General features: G+C 43.2%; 1 protein-coding gene across 2 annotated transcripts in view; it reads right to left on the reverse strand.

Annotated features, from left to right (window-relative positions):
- rnf8 (ring finger protein 8, E3 ubiquitin protein ligase) overlaps positions 1 to 13283 on the reverse strand; it is a 39335-nt gene extending 26052 nt beyond the window's left edge. For both annotated transcript variants that reach the window (XM_060917887.1, XM_060917888.1), the window contains exons 1-5: positions 13062 to 13283; positions 12602 to 12730; positions 5020 to 5673; positions 3113 to 3175; positions 1202 to 1291 (exon numbers count right to left, since the gene is read on the reverse strand). In XM_060917887.1, the coding sequence (XP_060773870.1) occupies positions 1202 to 1291; positions 3113 to 3175; positions 5020 to 5673; positions 12602 to 12730; positions 13062 to 13199 (1074 nt within the window). In that variant the 5' untranslated portion in view covers positions 13200 to 13283. The remainder of the gene's footprint in view (positions 1 to 1201; positions 1292 to 3112; positions 3176 to 5019; positions 5674 to 12601; positions 12731 to 13061) is intronic.
- Between the last annotated feature and the right edge of the window lie 1847 nt (positions 13284 to 15130).

Below are 15130 nucleotides of genomic sequence, written 5' to 3' on the forward strand. Positions count from 1 at the left end.
TGCATCCGATATTTGAACGTCTAAACTAGGGCTGTAACGATACACCCAACTCACGATTCGATTCGTATCGCGATTTTTGACCCACGATTCGATACGCCCATGATTTTTTTTAAATGTTTTTTTATAGTAAATTTGACTTATTAACATTTACTTACTTACATTAACTATTTAATAACAAATAATTCAGACCACTGCAGAGAATGAGTAATATGTATGCAAAAATGAACAAATGTATATCCAAAGATTGTTTTATTTCTCAAAATAATACTGTTGAACCGGAAGCTCTGTTTTTTTCGGTTCTGAAAAAGTCATTTTTCCAAATCGTGTAAATCCGTTAAGATTTTTTTTTGGGGGGGTGGCTCTCTCACTGTCTCACTCTCATAGGGCCAATGATTTTCTGTGATCGCGGAAAACAGATGGAAATTACGGAATTTTTATGGTGAAACATTGCTCGCCTGTCAAAATGTAACTGCCGCAGAAGGCTTCCGCCCAAGCAGACACGCCTTCAGTGTTGCCAGATATTGCTAATGTTTTCCACCCCAAAATATGTTCAAAACCAGCCAAAAAGCACCTAAACCTGCCCAATCTGGCAACACTGCATGCCTTTCCAGTCAAGTGATTGTGATTGGCTTGTGGCACACCTAGCCAGCCAATGAGCTGCTTGTTTACAGATTCGCTCCCCGCGTCGCAACCAGAATGGCGACCTCTTAAAAGAAATGAATGCTCTGCCAGTGGCGAGTGTGGACGTTGCGTGACTCGCAGAAGATTGTCGCAGGTCGGCGAAAAAACGACTTACTAATAGATATAAAAAAATAAAAGTAATTTAAGTAAGTTTAAAATGTAATTTAAATAAAAAGTATTCATAAATTGAAGTTTGGAAGCGCCTCTGTTTTTGGGCTGAGAAGTTTAAAAGGGTGTACCGCGATTCTGCCTTCTTGTATCGCGATACAGATCGTGGCTCTGCGTATCGCGATTTCGATACGCATATCGTTACAGCCCTAGTCTAAACTGATTATACAGACCGATATTGGTTTTTGTACCGTCATCAGCAGCCTGGGCCTGGCCACTGGAAGTTCCCAACCGCGCAGTGGATTGTGGGATATGCATAAGGGGTGAACAGCTGTAAATTGGCTTTATGGTTAAACCTGAACTAAATGTGAGGGAGAAATAAACATGAATCTTTTCCACAAGGAATAAATACCTTGGTAACTTCCAGCTCCTTGTCTTTGGCCTGAAGAACTTCTTGAAATCCCTCCCTTTCGTGTTTGAGCTCTTCTATTACTCTGCGGTGCTGAAGCAGAAGACAGACAGACACATACATTATGAGAGAAATGCAAAAATGAGATATACCGACAGTGGTGCTTGAAAGTTTGTGAACCCTTTAGAATTTTCTATATTTCTGCATAAATATGACCTAAAACATCATCAGATTTTCACACAAGTCCTAAAAGTAAATAAAGAGAACCCAGTTAAACAAATGAGACAGAAATATTATACTTGGTCATTTATTTACTGAGGAAAATGATCCAATATTACATATCTGTGAGTGGCAAAAGTATGTGAACCTCTAGGATTAGCAGTTAATTTGAAGGTGAAATTAGAGTCAGGTGTTTTCAATCAATGGGATGACAATCAGGTGTGAGTGGGCACCCTGTTTTATTTAAAGAACAGGGATCTATCAAAGTCTGATCTTCACAATACATGTTGGTGGAAGTGTATCATGGCACAAACAAAGGAGATTTCTGAGGACCTCAAAAAAAGCGTTGTTGATGCTCAGCAGGTTGGAAAAGGTTACAAAACCATCTCTAAAGAGTTTGGACTCCACCAATCCACAGACAGACAGATTTGTGTAAAAATGGAGGAAATTCAAGACCATTGTTACCCTCCCCAGGAGTGGTCAACCAACAAAGATCACTCCAAGAGCAAGGCGCGTAACAGTTGGCGAAGTCACAAAGGACCCCAGGGTAACTTCTAAGCAACTGAAGGCCTCTCTCACATTGGCTAATGTTAATGAGTCCACCATCAGGAGAACACTGAACAACAATGGTGTACATGGCAGAGTTGCAAGGAGAAAGTCACTGCTCTCCAAAAAGAACACTGCTGCTCGTCTGCAGTTTGCTAAAGATCACGTGGACAAGCCAGAAGGCTATTGGAAAAATGTTTTATGGACGGATGAGACCAAAATAGAACTTTTTGGTTTAAATGAGAAGCGTTACATTTGGAGAAAGGAAAACACTGCATTCCAGCATAAGAAGCTTATCCCATCTGTGAAACATGGTGGTGGTAGTATCATGGTTTGGGCCTGTTTTGCTGCATCTGGGCCAGGACGGCTTACCATCATTGATGGAACAATCAATTCTGAATTATACCAGCGAATTCGAAAGGAAAATGTCAGGACATCTGTCCATGAACTAAATCTCAAGAGAAGGCGGGTCATACAGCAAGACGACCCTAAGCACACAAGTAGTTCTACCAAAGAATGGTTAAAGAAGAATAAAGTGAATGTTTTGGAATGGCCAAGTCAAAGTCCTGACCTTAATCCAATCGAAATGTTGTGGAAGGACCTGAAGCAAGCAGTTCATGTGAGGAAACCCAACAGCCCAGAGTTGAAGCTGTTCTGTACGGAGGAATGGGCTAAAATTCCTCCAAGCCGGTGTGCAGGACTGATCAACAGGAACCGCAAACGTTTAGTTGCAGTTATTGCTGCACAAGGGGGTCAAACCAGATACTGAAAGCAAAGGTTCACATATTTTTGCCACTCACATATGTAATATTGGATCATTTTCCTCAATAAATAAATGACCAAGTATAATATTTTTGCCTCATTTGTTTAACTGGGTTCTCTTTATCTACTTTTAGGACTTGTGTGAAAACCTGACATTGTTTTAGGTCATATTTATGCAGAAATATAGAAAATTCTAAAGGGTTCACAAACTTTCAAGCACCACTGTAATGTGACATAATGCAGTCATTCAAGTCTGCATTAAAATTACGACGTTAAATAAAACAAAACGCCTCAACAAACACAGGTCAATAAGATTTTTTTTCCCCCCATGGAAAAAGCTTTGAACCCCCCCCCAATCTTCGATCCATATACATACAAACCTCTTACCTCTTTCAAAGCCTCCTCTAGTTGTTTTTTCAGGCCATCTTCTTTCTCCTGGCTTCTCTCCATCTTTGAAGAGACACACCACACAGTGCAATAATGCTAAATTAAGATCAGTATTTACTGATTCACACAAACTCCCTTACTCATGTTTTAGCTGTGTGACTAAAATCACAGCATCTTCTTGTTTTTACTTTTGAAACATGCTGAGGGTGTTGTTACCTCGCCCACTACGGAGTAAGCAGGGCGAGGTATTGTTTTCGGTCAGGTTTGTTTGTTTGTTTGCAACATTACGGGAAAACAGCTGGACCAATCTTCATGAAACTTTCAGGATAGATGGGCATTGGTCTCAAATAGAACCTCCAACATTTTGAGGGTCATCCGGTCAAGGAGACCAAAAAGGTCAACATCTGGTTTTTTTCCCCCCAATATCTTCCTTAATATTCATCATATTTACTTCAAACCAAATCCAAAGTGTTCATCTTTCAATTCTGCTTCCATTGATATGCTACATGATAGGGTATCTCTCAGTTTTCTTAGTGGTTGGGGATCAAATATCAGGGGTCAAGGTCACGGGGTTTCAGAGGCTCATAAGGCCAAGAAAAAATAATTGTTTGTTTCCTATTACATCTTGAAAAAAAAAATAGGGTAGGTAGGTAGGTCTTTTTATTTTATATCACACAAAATACCGGGTAGGTAGGTTTTTTTTTTTAATAAATTTTAGGTATGGGACAAACAGTGGCACATAGTGGGGAAGTGTCATTCTGTGACTCAACCATCCAGAACCAGGCCTAAGAAAACCAGTGAAGCTTGTGGAATATTGCGGAGGATGATAACGTTCGTAGAGTTCTTTTACAGTTGAAAACTTATAAAATGAACTTACTGTCTTACAATCTTCCGTGTGGTAGCAACCGATCACGGTAATCGAGAACACTTCGTTGGCCGCCATGATGCCTAGCGTTGTGTACAACACAAGCCGGAGTTTCCCGGAAAGAGGTCATGACGTCAGATTGAGGCCGTGAGAAATCAATGAGTGTTTCTTGTCCAATATATGCGTTTTAGAATTAGTCACTTGTCAGATCGACAATATTATGCAAATCGTAATGCAGATTTTTTTTTTCAAAATTTATTGTTGGTCGGCGAAAATACTTTTTTTTTTTTTAAACATCTAACAAAAAAGTCTAGGGTCGGGGCATTTTTTAAACGGTCGGTCAGGTAACCGGAAACAAACAATTATTTTTTCTTGGCCTAACTGAGAAATGGTTCAAGATAGACAGATACTTAATATTATTGACATATAGGAAGCCATATATAGGCTCTCATTTGGCACCATGACTTTTGACCATGAGTGACCCTGAAAGGTCAAACTCAAGGCCATGGGTTTTCAGAGGCTCATAACTTTAAAATAATTAACGATAGACAGATGTTTACCATTATCAACATATAAGAAGTCCCATATGGGCTGTCAGTCGCCACCATGAACTTTGACCTTGAATGACTTTGAAATGTCAAACTCAAGGTCATGGATTTTCATAGGATTACAACCTGACAGCTGATGATTGAGAAATATTACTGTTATCAACATATAGGTAGTCCCATATAGGCTTTCATTTAGCACCATGAATGCTGACCTTGAAAATATCAACCTGAAGGTCACGGATTCACCTTGTAAGGTGAATAGGCCAGACTGTCGGGCAAGGTTTGTTTTGCCTGGCAACACTTGTTTATTTTATTTGCTTGCGTTCAATTTTTTCCCCAAAATAAGGAACGTGTGTTATCTCAGGAGCACAAACAATGCCCACCTATCTCGATATGGATCAAAGATATTGTTGCACGCCAATCGGTTATATATCCTACAGACGACTTCACACATATAGACAGGATAAGGATTAAAAGCCTGCACATTAACCCACCGCCAGTCGTCTCTCCTCCTCACACACGGACCTCTCCAGGATCTCAATGCGCTGCCGTGCCAGTTCCTGCTGCGAGTTTAACTCGCCTCGTAGCAGCTTCATCTGCTCCTGCAGAACCTCCATTTCCTGCTGCTGCTCTAGACTTGAGCCCTCCTGCCCCTCTAACTCAGCCGCCCGCTTCTGTGTGGCGCCCATACGCTTCTTCAACGCTTTCAGGTTCTCACTGTAGCGTTTTAGGGTAGTCAGATGCTGGCTGCTGTCACTACACGAAGCGAAGCACCCAGATGGTTCACTAGGTCCAGCCTGATCAGGTTGTGTTGCTGCCATGGGACATGGCAGGCTGTGAGATTTATCCGTGTTGGACACGCGATAGCGCTTCGGTTTCGAGTCCGGTGTGCTGTTCGGCTCCGTCTCATCTGTCCCAAATTTTCGTTTTGATTTTTTTGGTCTGGATGTCAAAGCTTTGACTTCTGCTTCAGCTGTTTTTGTCAAGAAATCTTTGATTTTGTCTAGGCTGGAACGGAGAAGAACATACTCAAACTCAACTGGGTTGCCATCCAACGGGACGCCGAATCGCACAATATCACCCTGTTGCAGAACATGAGGTTTCCCCGGGGATATCCGATTACCATTCACCCACACGCCATTTAGACTCTGAGGCAGTGAAGGAAAGGAAAGAAAAGAGCAAATTATTCAAGTGAATAACAGCCGAGGAGAATGATTAAGGATAAAACACCACGGCCTGTGTTCATTAAAGTTGTGCTGATGTCTAATCTGATTGACAAATGAGCAGTTTATTTATTAATATAATCTTTGGTGTATCTGTATGATCAAACTCGTACACATTTGTGTAACATACTGTAACTTTTAATAACCTAAAAAACACTATTTTGAAGTTCAATAATCAAGAGCAAGTACAGTTGTAAAAGAAATAAAAATAATAAATAAGGTTTGAGGTTACTACATAATTTGATAAAACACGCCAGAAATCGAGCGTAGCGTCATTCTGGCAGGCCACGAAGTCAAGCTCAGCCCTCAATCCCAGCTACATCAACTGACTGCAGCTGATCTCAAGCCAGCCTACATCAGCGGTCAGCTCAAGGGATTCCCTCCTACGCATTCTACTGGCAAATCTCTCATATGGCCCTTTTCCACTACCCTTTTTCAGCTCACTTCAGCCCGACACGGCTCGCGTTTCGACTACCTCAGAGCGGCGCGACTCAGCTCGCTTCAGCCCTACTGAGCACCCAAAACTCGCACGGTTTTGGAGTGGGGCTGAAGCGAGCCAAACCGAGCCGAGTGGGGCTAGGGGCGTGAGGAGACACTCCCCTGTGCACTGATTGGTGAGGAGGAGTGTCCTCACATGCCCACACGCCCCGCGAGCACGCTGGGATCTGTAAACACCGTAAACCCGGAAGAAGAAGAATTACGAATTACGAGAATTTCTGAAGCCTTATGCGCCTCGCCTCATCTATACGCTCTTGCCAGTATCTGTTGGCGTTGTCGGTGACAACAAGCCACAGCACCAAGACCAGCAACACTAACGACTCCATGTCCTCCATGTTTATTGTTGACTATCCGGGTCGTGAGACTACCGCTTAAAAGATCACTGATGTCACTGTTTGCGCCGCCTAATGACATCACCTGACGTCCACCCACTTTCGCTAACCCCGCCCAATGTGTCCACCCACTTCCAGCCAGCACGGTTCAGCACGGTTGTAGTTGAAATGCAACTCCAACAGCCCCACTCAGCTCGACTCAGCCCAACTCAGCACGGCACGGCTCAGCCCAACTCAGCCGCGTTGGTAGTGGAAAAGCGGCAATAGAGCGCCTTAATTAAGCTGTTTTAACCTGCAAGCCATTTTGCAGCCCACCTCCACCCCCTTCATGCTGTCTGACTTTAAAGGGGAACTGAAGGCAAATTTTTCATCATCAAAATTCTATTTACCATTTTATTAAATATAGAAATGCATTTTCGATCACTATTTTGTCGCTGCTATAGTAAGTTATGAGTGTTTGAAATATGCTATGTAATGTATCAGTCCATATATCAAAGCAATGGCCGTAAACGAGATTCGCTGAGACCTGTGCGAGACATCGCAGGACGGAAGTAAAACGTACAGTGGAAATCAAAGTGACCGACATCTGCCAACGTTGTCAAAGGACGCGCGCCCTCTTTCGAATGCTGACGTAATCAAGCCGGGAGTTTTCCGTGTCCGAAATCGCTCTCTACTCACTATATAGTGTGGACGCCGTTTTGTAGTGCTGTCCGAAACCTTAGTGAGGATTGTGTGGGAAATGCGCTCAGTATAATATGGATTTGTCACAAAAATACACGCATGTATTTATTATTTTGAAAACCCACCAGCTGCCTGATCTGGCACGTTTTAATTCTGCGACAGTAATGACAAATACCAGCGCGACAGACTAGTCCTTATCCTGTCGTCTTTCCAACTTTTCTCTACTCCACGTTGGTTCGAAGTCGTATGGAATAATCTCCACATCACGTACGCGAGCGAGGCGGATGTATGTGCAGAAGTCTACAGTTAAAAAAATTAAAAAGTGCAGAATATATATACACAGCGACACAATATACACACACGTAAACAATCCAAAATGGCAGGTGAGATCAAAAACGAGTATACAGGCAAAAGGGTCGGTCGAGGCGCAAACGGTACATCAGAGGCTAAGCTAGGACAAGAACGAGAAACAGGAAATAATCAAGAAAATGGGTAGAAAGGCTCGGTAATACGTACATGCGTATTGTAATACTTCGCGATGCAAATGCATCAGTACAGTCCTTAAACAGGCAAAGACACAGTTCCTTCAGTGAGCTCAGGTGCGCCTTGTTCACGGCGCGCGTGCTGGAGTCCACTCGGTGTGCATGCAGCCCGAAGTGTGCCTTCAGGTGCGCGCGCCACAGTGAGCAGCACTGACACTCCATCAAGCTGGCAAACCTCAAAATTAACCTACAACCCTCCAACTTTTTTGGAATCGGGGTTGTAACTGTTTTGCAATAACTGGCAAATTACTGTGGTATAGGAGGAATAAAACAATTGGGATTGGTATATAATCAGCTTTGGGATTGCATCACACTAGGCTGGTGTTGATTATTTTCCTATAATGGCTTGTCCCAAAGTGTTTTATTTGTAACTTATAAGAGCAGCAGAGGTTAATAGTGCAGATACTGCAGGGATATTACAGTAAAAGTTGTAACAGTATTATAAAGTGAGCTCTGTGTGTGTGTGAGTGACAAGACCACTTTTTGAAGGTCTCAGTCTTGTTTCAGAATCACCCACATTTTTACTCAATCTTGTCTCCGTCTCGGATATAGAGGACTCTAGATTTTATTTTAAGACCACAACTGTGGGGATTTCACTAAATTGCCTGTGCATTGTCTGATTGATTTATTTTTTAACATCGTTTCTGTGATTGGATGTAAATATTTCCTGCTTCAAATGTGACCAGTAATGTGGCTCACTGCTAATTTGAAAATTTTCTTCCTGTTAAGAGCCGTCACCCGTCCCCACCCACTGGTCTGGTCCTGGTTTTGACCCGCCTTGGTCATGACTTGATCTCAACCCCTCTAAGTGTTGGTCTTGTTTGGGTCACGATACACTTTGGTCTTGGTCATGACTTGATCTCAACCCCTCAAAGTGTTGGTCAGGGGCGTCACTAGGCCTTTTTTACAGGGGCACGTGCCCCAGTAAAAATCAGCTGTGCCCCAGTAAGAAAATGTTGAAGGATTTTCGTAACAAACCAGTTTCTTTGGCAGATCATTTATCTACTGTAAGTTGTAGGACAGAGTGTGTTTCAAACTTCTATCGCCACTTCTTTCTAACTAATTAGGGCCCGAGCCCGAATGGGCGAAGGCCCTATTGTTCTTGTAAGAGTTCACTATTATTAGGGCCCGAGCCCGAATGGGCGAAGGCCCTATTGTTCTTGTAAGAGTTCACTATTATTATTCTTCCGTCGTCTTCTTTATTTTTCTCCGCTGTTGGGCCATTTTCGGGGCGCTTGCCATGGGCGAAAACGCACGAAATTTGGCACCACTTCCGAGAATTGCCACCGCTACTCAGAACCAAAAGCCCAAACTTGGCCGGGGCTCAGGGCCTCTATAGCGCCCCCTAAGTCGTTGTGATTTTGGCCTCCCGCATTAAGGTGCCTGGTTGCCATATAGTTTGTAGTAGTGGCATGCCATTTGGTACGCATATGTATCTCACTAAGCCGGACAAAAATGTAATGCCAATGCATTAGCCACGCCCAACAGGAAGTGAGGTAATTTCACTTTTGTGCGAAATGCATGGCCACGAAGACGGCGCAACTCCTCCTAGACCGTTCATAGGAATGTCACCAAAATTGATACACATCATCTACAGACATGGCTGACAAAAGTTACTAAATATGTTTCACGTAGGATCAACCGTTCAGAAGTTATACGTCAATCAATTTTCACTTCAAAATTTTACATGCTAAAAAATTCATAACAAATCTTCTAATTGCTCAAAACTGCTCATACTTCACACGCAAATCACTCATTGGGCTTCTGACATGTTACCCAATTTCTGTGATATTCCGCCACTGGGGGCGCTATTTTTGGGCAAAAAATCCAATCTTTCCTCAAATTTGGTCAAACTTCACGGCCACCCTCTTACTACCTCCCATGTCATGTATACCACATTTTGGGAATTTTCGTCCATGGGGGGCGCTGTTTTTGGCCGACGCAATTTCTCCAAAACGGGTTTTTGATAAATAATTCCATAATGCTTTTCCTTCACACCACTACCTTGTGCTAGTACGTTGCTGTTGTAGACACTTATTTTTCCAACTCATAATCGCTCATGTACAGCATAGCGCCACCTACTGACATGGGAAAAACCAAAAAATTTATTCTTCAAAAATTTATCTCATATCTTCTATTTACTCAATTGTCATCAAACTTCATACGCAAACTCTTCATAGCTCACCTGACATATACGCCAAATTTTGTGCACTTTCGCCCCTGGGGGTGCTGGTTATGGCACAAATGATATTGCAGCTTCTGATTTGTCAAACTTGGCAAGCAAACTCTTTACAAGACCCTTATTGGGGCGCTTGCCATGGTCGACAACGCACGAAATTTGGCTCCTTTTTCTTAGACTGCCACCGCTACTGAGAACCAGAAGCCCAGATCCAGGCGGGCCTCAGGGCCTCTATAGCGCCCCCTAACGTGTTGTGATTTTTGCCTCTCGCATTAAGGTGCCTGCTTGGCATATAGTTTCTAGTTATTATTATTCTTATTAGGGCCCGAGCACCGTACAGTGCGAGACCCTATTGTTTTTGAAGGATTATTATTATTATTATTATTATTATTATTATTATTATTAGGCCCCGAGCACCGTACAGTGCGAGACCCTATTGTTGCCATGTGTCCAATTCTGTGCTTTGTCGCCATTGTGGGAGTAATGTCTCTTGCCGCAGAAGCTGTGGAAGGTATTTCGCGGGGACGCATGCCCCCGCCCCCCTTGGCCGCTGGCGCGAGGGCCCGTCGAGGCCGCTTGCGGCTTTAATTTTCTGATTGGTCTGGGAGATTCTCATTGTAAACATAGCGTGCGTGCGGCATACCATGAGTCCATTTAGCCTACTGGAGAGATGAGCCTACTCTTTGGATGAGTCAGAGAACGGGCTCTGGATGAGTTAAGGTAGCGCGAAGTTTTTGCAACAAAACTAAGCAAACCATATTCTAACAAACCCATTACACTACATCGAATTAAACGATATTAAATTACTTTTCCAGATGGATATCAGACAATTCTTCTCACGAAGCAGAGACAGGGGCAGGGAAACAGTGACAGATGAGGAGGGTGAGAGAGGTAAGATTAAGGTTGTAGGCTATGTGCTAGTCAGTCATAACTAACCAGCTAATTTCGTGAATCGTGAGAGTTGAGGTGACACGTTTAGCATCAGCATGCATTAAAAGCCCAAATGCCAACGATAAATTTTTTGGGGACTGGGATGTGTTTTCCGTCTCGTTGACCTATTCTTCGCATAACTTCATCCACGAGAGCATGAGAATTATCCACTTTGCATAGATTGGGGACAGGAACGTTAAGGTGCATTGTGTGGGGGGGCATTTTGTGTGTGTGTGCCCCAGTAAAGCTTAATTCCTAGTGACGCCCCTGGTGTTGGTGTTGGTCTTGGTCGGGTTGTGATATACTTTGGTCTTGTTTCGGTTGTGATACACTTTGGTCTTAGTCATGACTTGATCTCAACCCCTCAAAGTTTTGGTCTTGTTTGGGTCGTGATACAATTTGGTCTTGGTCGGGTTGTAATACACTTTGGTCTTAGTCATGAATTGATCTCAACCCCTCAAAGTGTTGGTCTTGATCGGGTTGTGATATACTTTGGTCTTGTTTCGGTTGTGATACACTTGTCTTGGTCATGACTTGATCTCAACCCCTCAAAGTTTTGGTCTTGTTTGGGTTGCGATACACTTTGATCTTGGTCGGGTTGTGATGCACTTTGGTCTTGGTCATGACTTGATCTCAACCCCTCAAAGTTTTGGTCTTGTTTTGGTTGTAATACACTTTGGTCTTGGTCGGGTTGTGATACACTTTGGTCTTGGTCGGGCTGTGATACACTTTGGTCTTGGTCATGACTTGATCTCAACCCCTCAAAGTTTTGGTCTTGTTTGGGTTGTAATACACTTTGGTCTTGGTCGGGTTGTGATACACTTTGGTCTTGGTCGGGCTGTGATACACTTTGGTCTTGGTCGGGTTGCGATACACTTTGGTCTTGGTCGGGTTGCGATACACTTTGGTCTTGGTCGGGTTGCGATACACTTTGGTCTTGGTCGGGTTGTGATGCACTTTGGTCTTGTTTGGGTCGTGATACACTTTGGTCTTGGTCATGACTTGATCTCAACCCCTCAAAGTTTTGGTCTTGTTTGGGTTGTAATACACTTTGGTCTTGGTCGGGTTGTGATACACTTTGGTCTTGGTTGGGTTGTGATACACTTTGGTCTTGGTCGGGTTGTGATGCACTTTGGTCTTGTTTGGGTCGTGATACACTTTGGTCTTGGTCATGACTTGATCTCAACCCCTCAAAGTTTTGGTCTTGTTTGGGTTGTAATACACTTTGGTCTTGGTCGGGTTGTGATACACTTTGGTCTTGGTTGGGTTGTGATACACTTTGGTCTTGGTCGGGTTGTGATACACTTTGGTCTTGGTCGGGTTGTGATGCACTTTGGTCTTGGTCATGACTTGATCTCAACCCCTCAAAGTTTTGGTCTTGTTTGGGTTGCGATACACTTTGGTCTTGGTCGGGTTGTGATGCACTTTGGTCTTGTTTGGGTCGTGATACACTTTGGTCTTGGTCATGACTTGATCTCAACCCCTCAAAGTTTTGGTCTTGGTCGGGTTGTGATATACTTCGGTCTTGTTTCGGTTGTGATACACTTTGGTCTTGGTCATGACTTGATCTCAACCCCTCAAAGTCTTGGTCATAGTTTACGTGGTCTTGTCCACAACACTAGGTTGTGCTGGATCTAGAGCCTTTCCTGAGAACACTGTGTGTGTGTGTGTGTGTGTGTGTGTTGCTGTACCTCATTGTCAGTCACCGTCCACTGGCCGTGTTCTCTCTGTTTAAACATGCAGTGGTTTCTGGAGATCATTAATGGACAACTCACGGACAGAATCTGATGGGTGACATTCAGGCCACGTCCGATAGTAACCTTACACAAAGCAGAGACCATTTTATTAACTAAAAGATAGTCAGAAATGTGCCCAGATACAGCTTGCTAACTTCAAGAAACTCGCTAATAATAACAGCAATAATAAGCTAACATCCGTATCAACTTCAGCTAGCTATTAGCGTCCCTCTGTTTTCATTAGCTACCCGTAATAAATAACTAGTCTACAGACCAAAAATGGCTAACAGTGGGTAATATAATATGAAGTGAAATCCTTTCAGACAGTAAATATAAATAATATTAAATAAACTGGTAGCTACACAGCTACCTTCGACTCCAGTTAGCATGCTAGCTAGCTAGCTCAGCCAGTTACCTCAGTATTTTCGAAGAGCCGTAGCCAGCCGCTTTCTTTCCCAACTCGTTGTAAACACCATATTTTACCCTTCTGTGTGGCGTTTTCTTCTCCTTCCTCAGGCGATAAGGAAGAGACTCCCTTTGCAACCTCCTCCATTACTACCACGCCATAAAAATAGAATTAAATGGCCATTTCTTTCACATTTTGTTTTCCATTCCCGGTTGAAACTCGGGCGCCGCTCTGGCGGAGGAAAACAGCAAAATAAATTAAACAAGAGAAACAGCAACAAGAGAGAGCAGTACAGAGCTAAAACATGCCTAGTGCAGCAGGGATTCCCAACCTTTTCTGCTTCGAGGCCCATTTATTCATAGTTGTAAAGAGTCAGGGTCCATTACAAAAGATCCCCAGGTATTTTGGCTCATTTATTCCATCAGAGTCTAATAATCTGTTGTAAAGTGCATCAATGGGATGCGACATCACAGCCTGTTACAGATGGGAGCCCAGGAATTAAATAAATGCAAGAAAAACAAACTGCTTTTAACTGTAGGTTTTGTATTTAAAACTGTATGGATGTGCCAGAAGCCAAACCCATGCATGCAGGCAGGGCATTCTCAGTCAAAACGGATTAATGATCCAAAAGTGGAGTCTGGTCCATTAACACAAGAACTTATTGCCATGTTTGTGTTCAGCAAACAAGCAAGTTATTAAAACTAAGAAGTCCACTCAAAAGAATTGGATATAGAAACCACTCAATGGGATTAGCACAGGCTCCAACTTGGGAAATTGCAAAGAGGGAGATTCTCCCTCTCTGCGAGTAGCTCGGAGGGAGACAAGGTTGAGCGCCGTGTGTGTATATATAAAATGATGTCTCATCTCATCTCAAGCCGCTTTATCCTGTTCTACAGGGTCGCAGGCAAGCTGGAGCCTATCCCAGCTGACTACGGGCGAAAGGCGGGGTACACCCTGGACAAGTCGCCAGGTCATCACAGGGCTGACACATAGACACAGACAACCATTCACACTCACGGTCAATTTAGAGTCACCAGTTAACCTAACCTGCATGTCTTTGGACTGTGAGGGAAACCGGAGCACTCGGAGGAAACCCACGCGGGCACGGGGAGAACATGCAAACTCCACACAGAAAGGCCCTCGCCGGCCACGGGGCTCGAACCCGGACCTTCTTGTTGTGAGGCGACAGCGCTAACCACTACACCACCGTGCCGCCCTATAAAATGATGTGTATATATGATTTATTCACATTTCGTGCCAATTAAATCTTATTAATATAGGGTGACCAGATTTCCCTAGTCTGAAACCGGGACACTTTTGCGCGCAGCCATGCTCGCGCACGCACACCTTTTTTTTACGTAAACGTGACACTCAGAGAGGTGCTCTTATCATTTTGTTGAAGCTCACATTTATCAACATCTCACATAAAATAAAACAAACAGGCATTTTGTTATCTAGTAGCATAGTGGTATACAGATCAGTTAAATTATGGTCAGACAACAGATTTAGTAATGGCTGAGAATAGGCCAGGCTATGTCCATAGGCCAAATTTACACTGATTTATTTCACCTGTTTGTGAGAACACCAAGAAGAATGCATATGCACATGTAGGCTATATCTTTAAAATTGTATGCACTATAGCATGGACTTAAAAAGTAGATATGTGACCTCAACATAGCCTAGGTCAGAATCAACCTTACTAACCATTCCCCACAACTGAATGAATAAAGCAAGAAGATGTGTACAAAAGTGAACACTTTAATGGAAGGTGCAACAAGCTGTTCAACACAGCAATATGGCCAAACTGTCAGAATGGTATGTTAAACAGAAACAAAAAAGAGACAAGTGATTTGAGAATATACACTCAAACAAAACAGCAATAAAGGAGGAGAGGGGCGACAGCCCGAGGAAAGCCCCCACAGGAGCGCACAGCATTTGCAACATAGGCTACCCAACTCAGTACAAGAACAAAGCACAGGAACAAAGCTAAGGCGACTGTCAATTCACCCACCCTAAACAAAATGCATTAGCCTACGTATATTTACAAGAAGAGTGAATCTTTTCCAGTTTTAATGTGA

This window comes from Neoarius graeffei, chromosome 3 (genome assembly GCF_027579695.1).
Source record: "Neoarius graeffei isolate fNeoGra1 chromosome 3, fNeoGra1.pri, whole genome shotgun sequence".
NCBI classification, from domain to species: domain Eukaryota; kingdom Metazoa; phylum Chordata; class Actinopteri; order Siluriformes; family Ariidae; genus Neoarius; species Neoarius graeffei.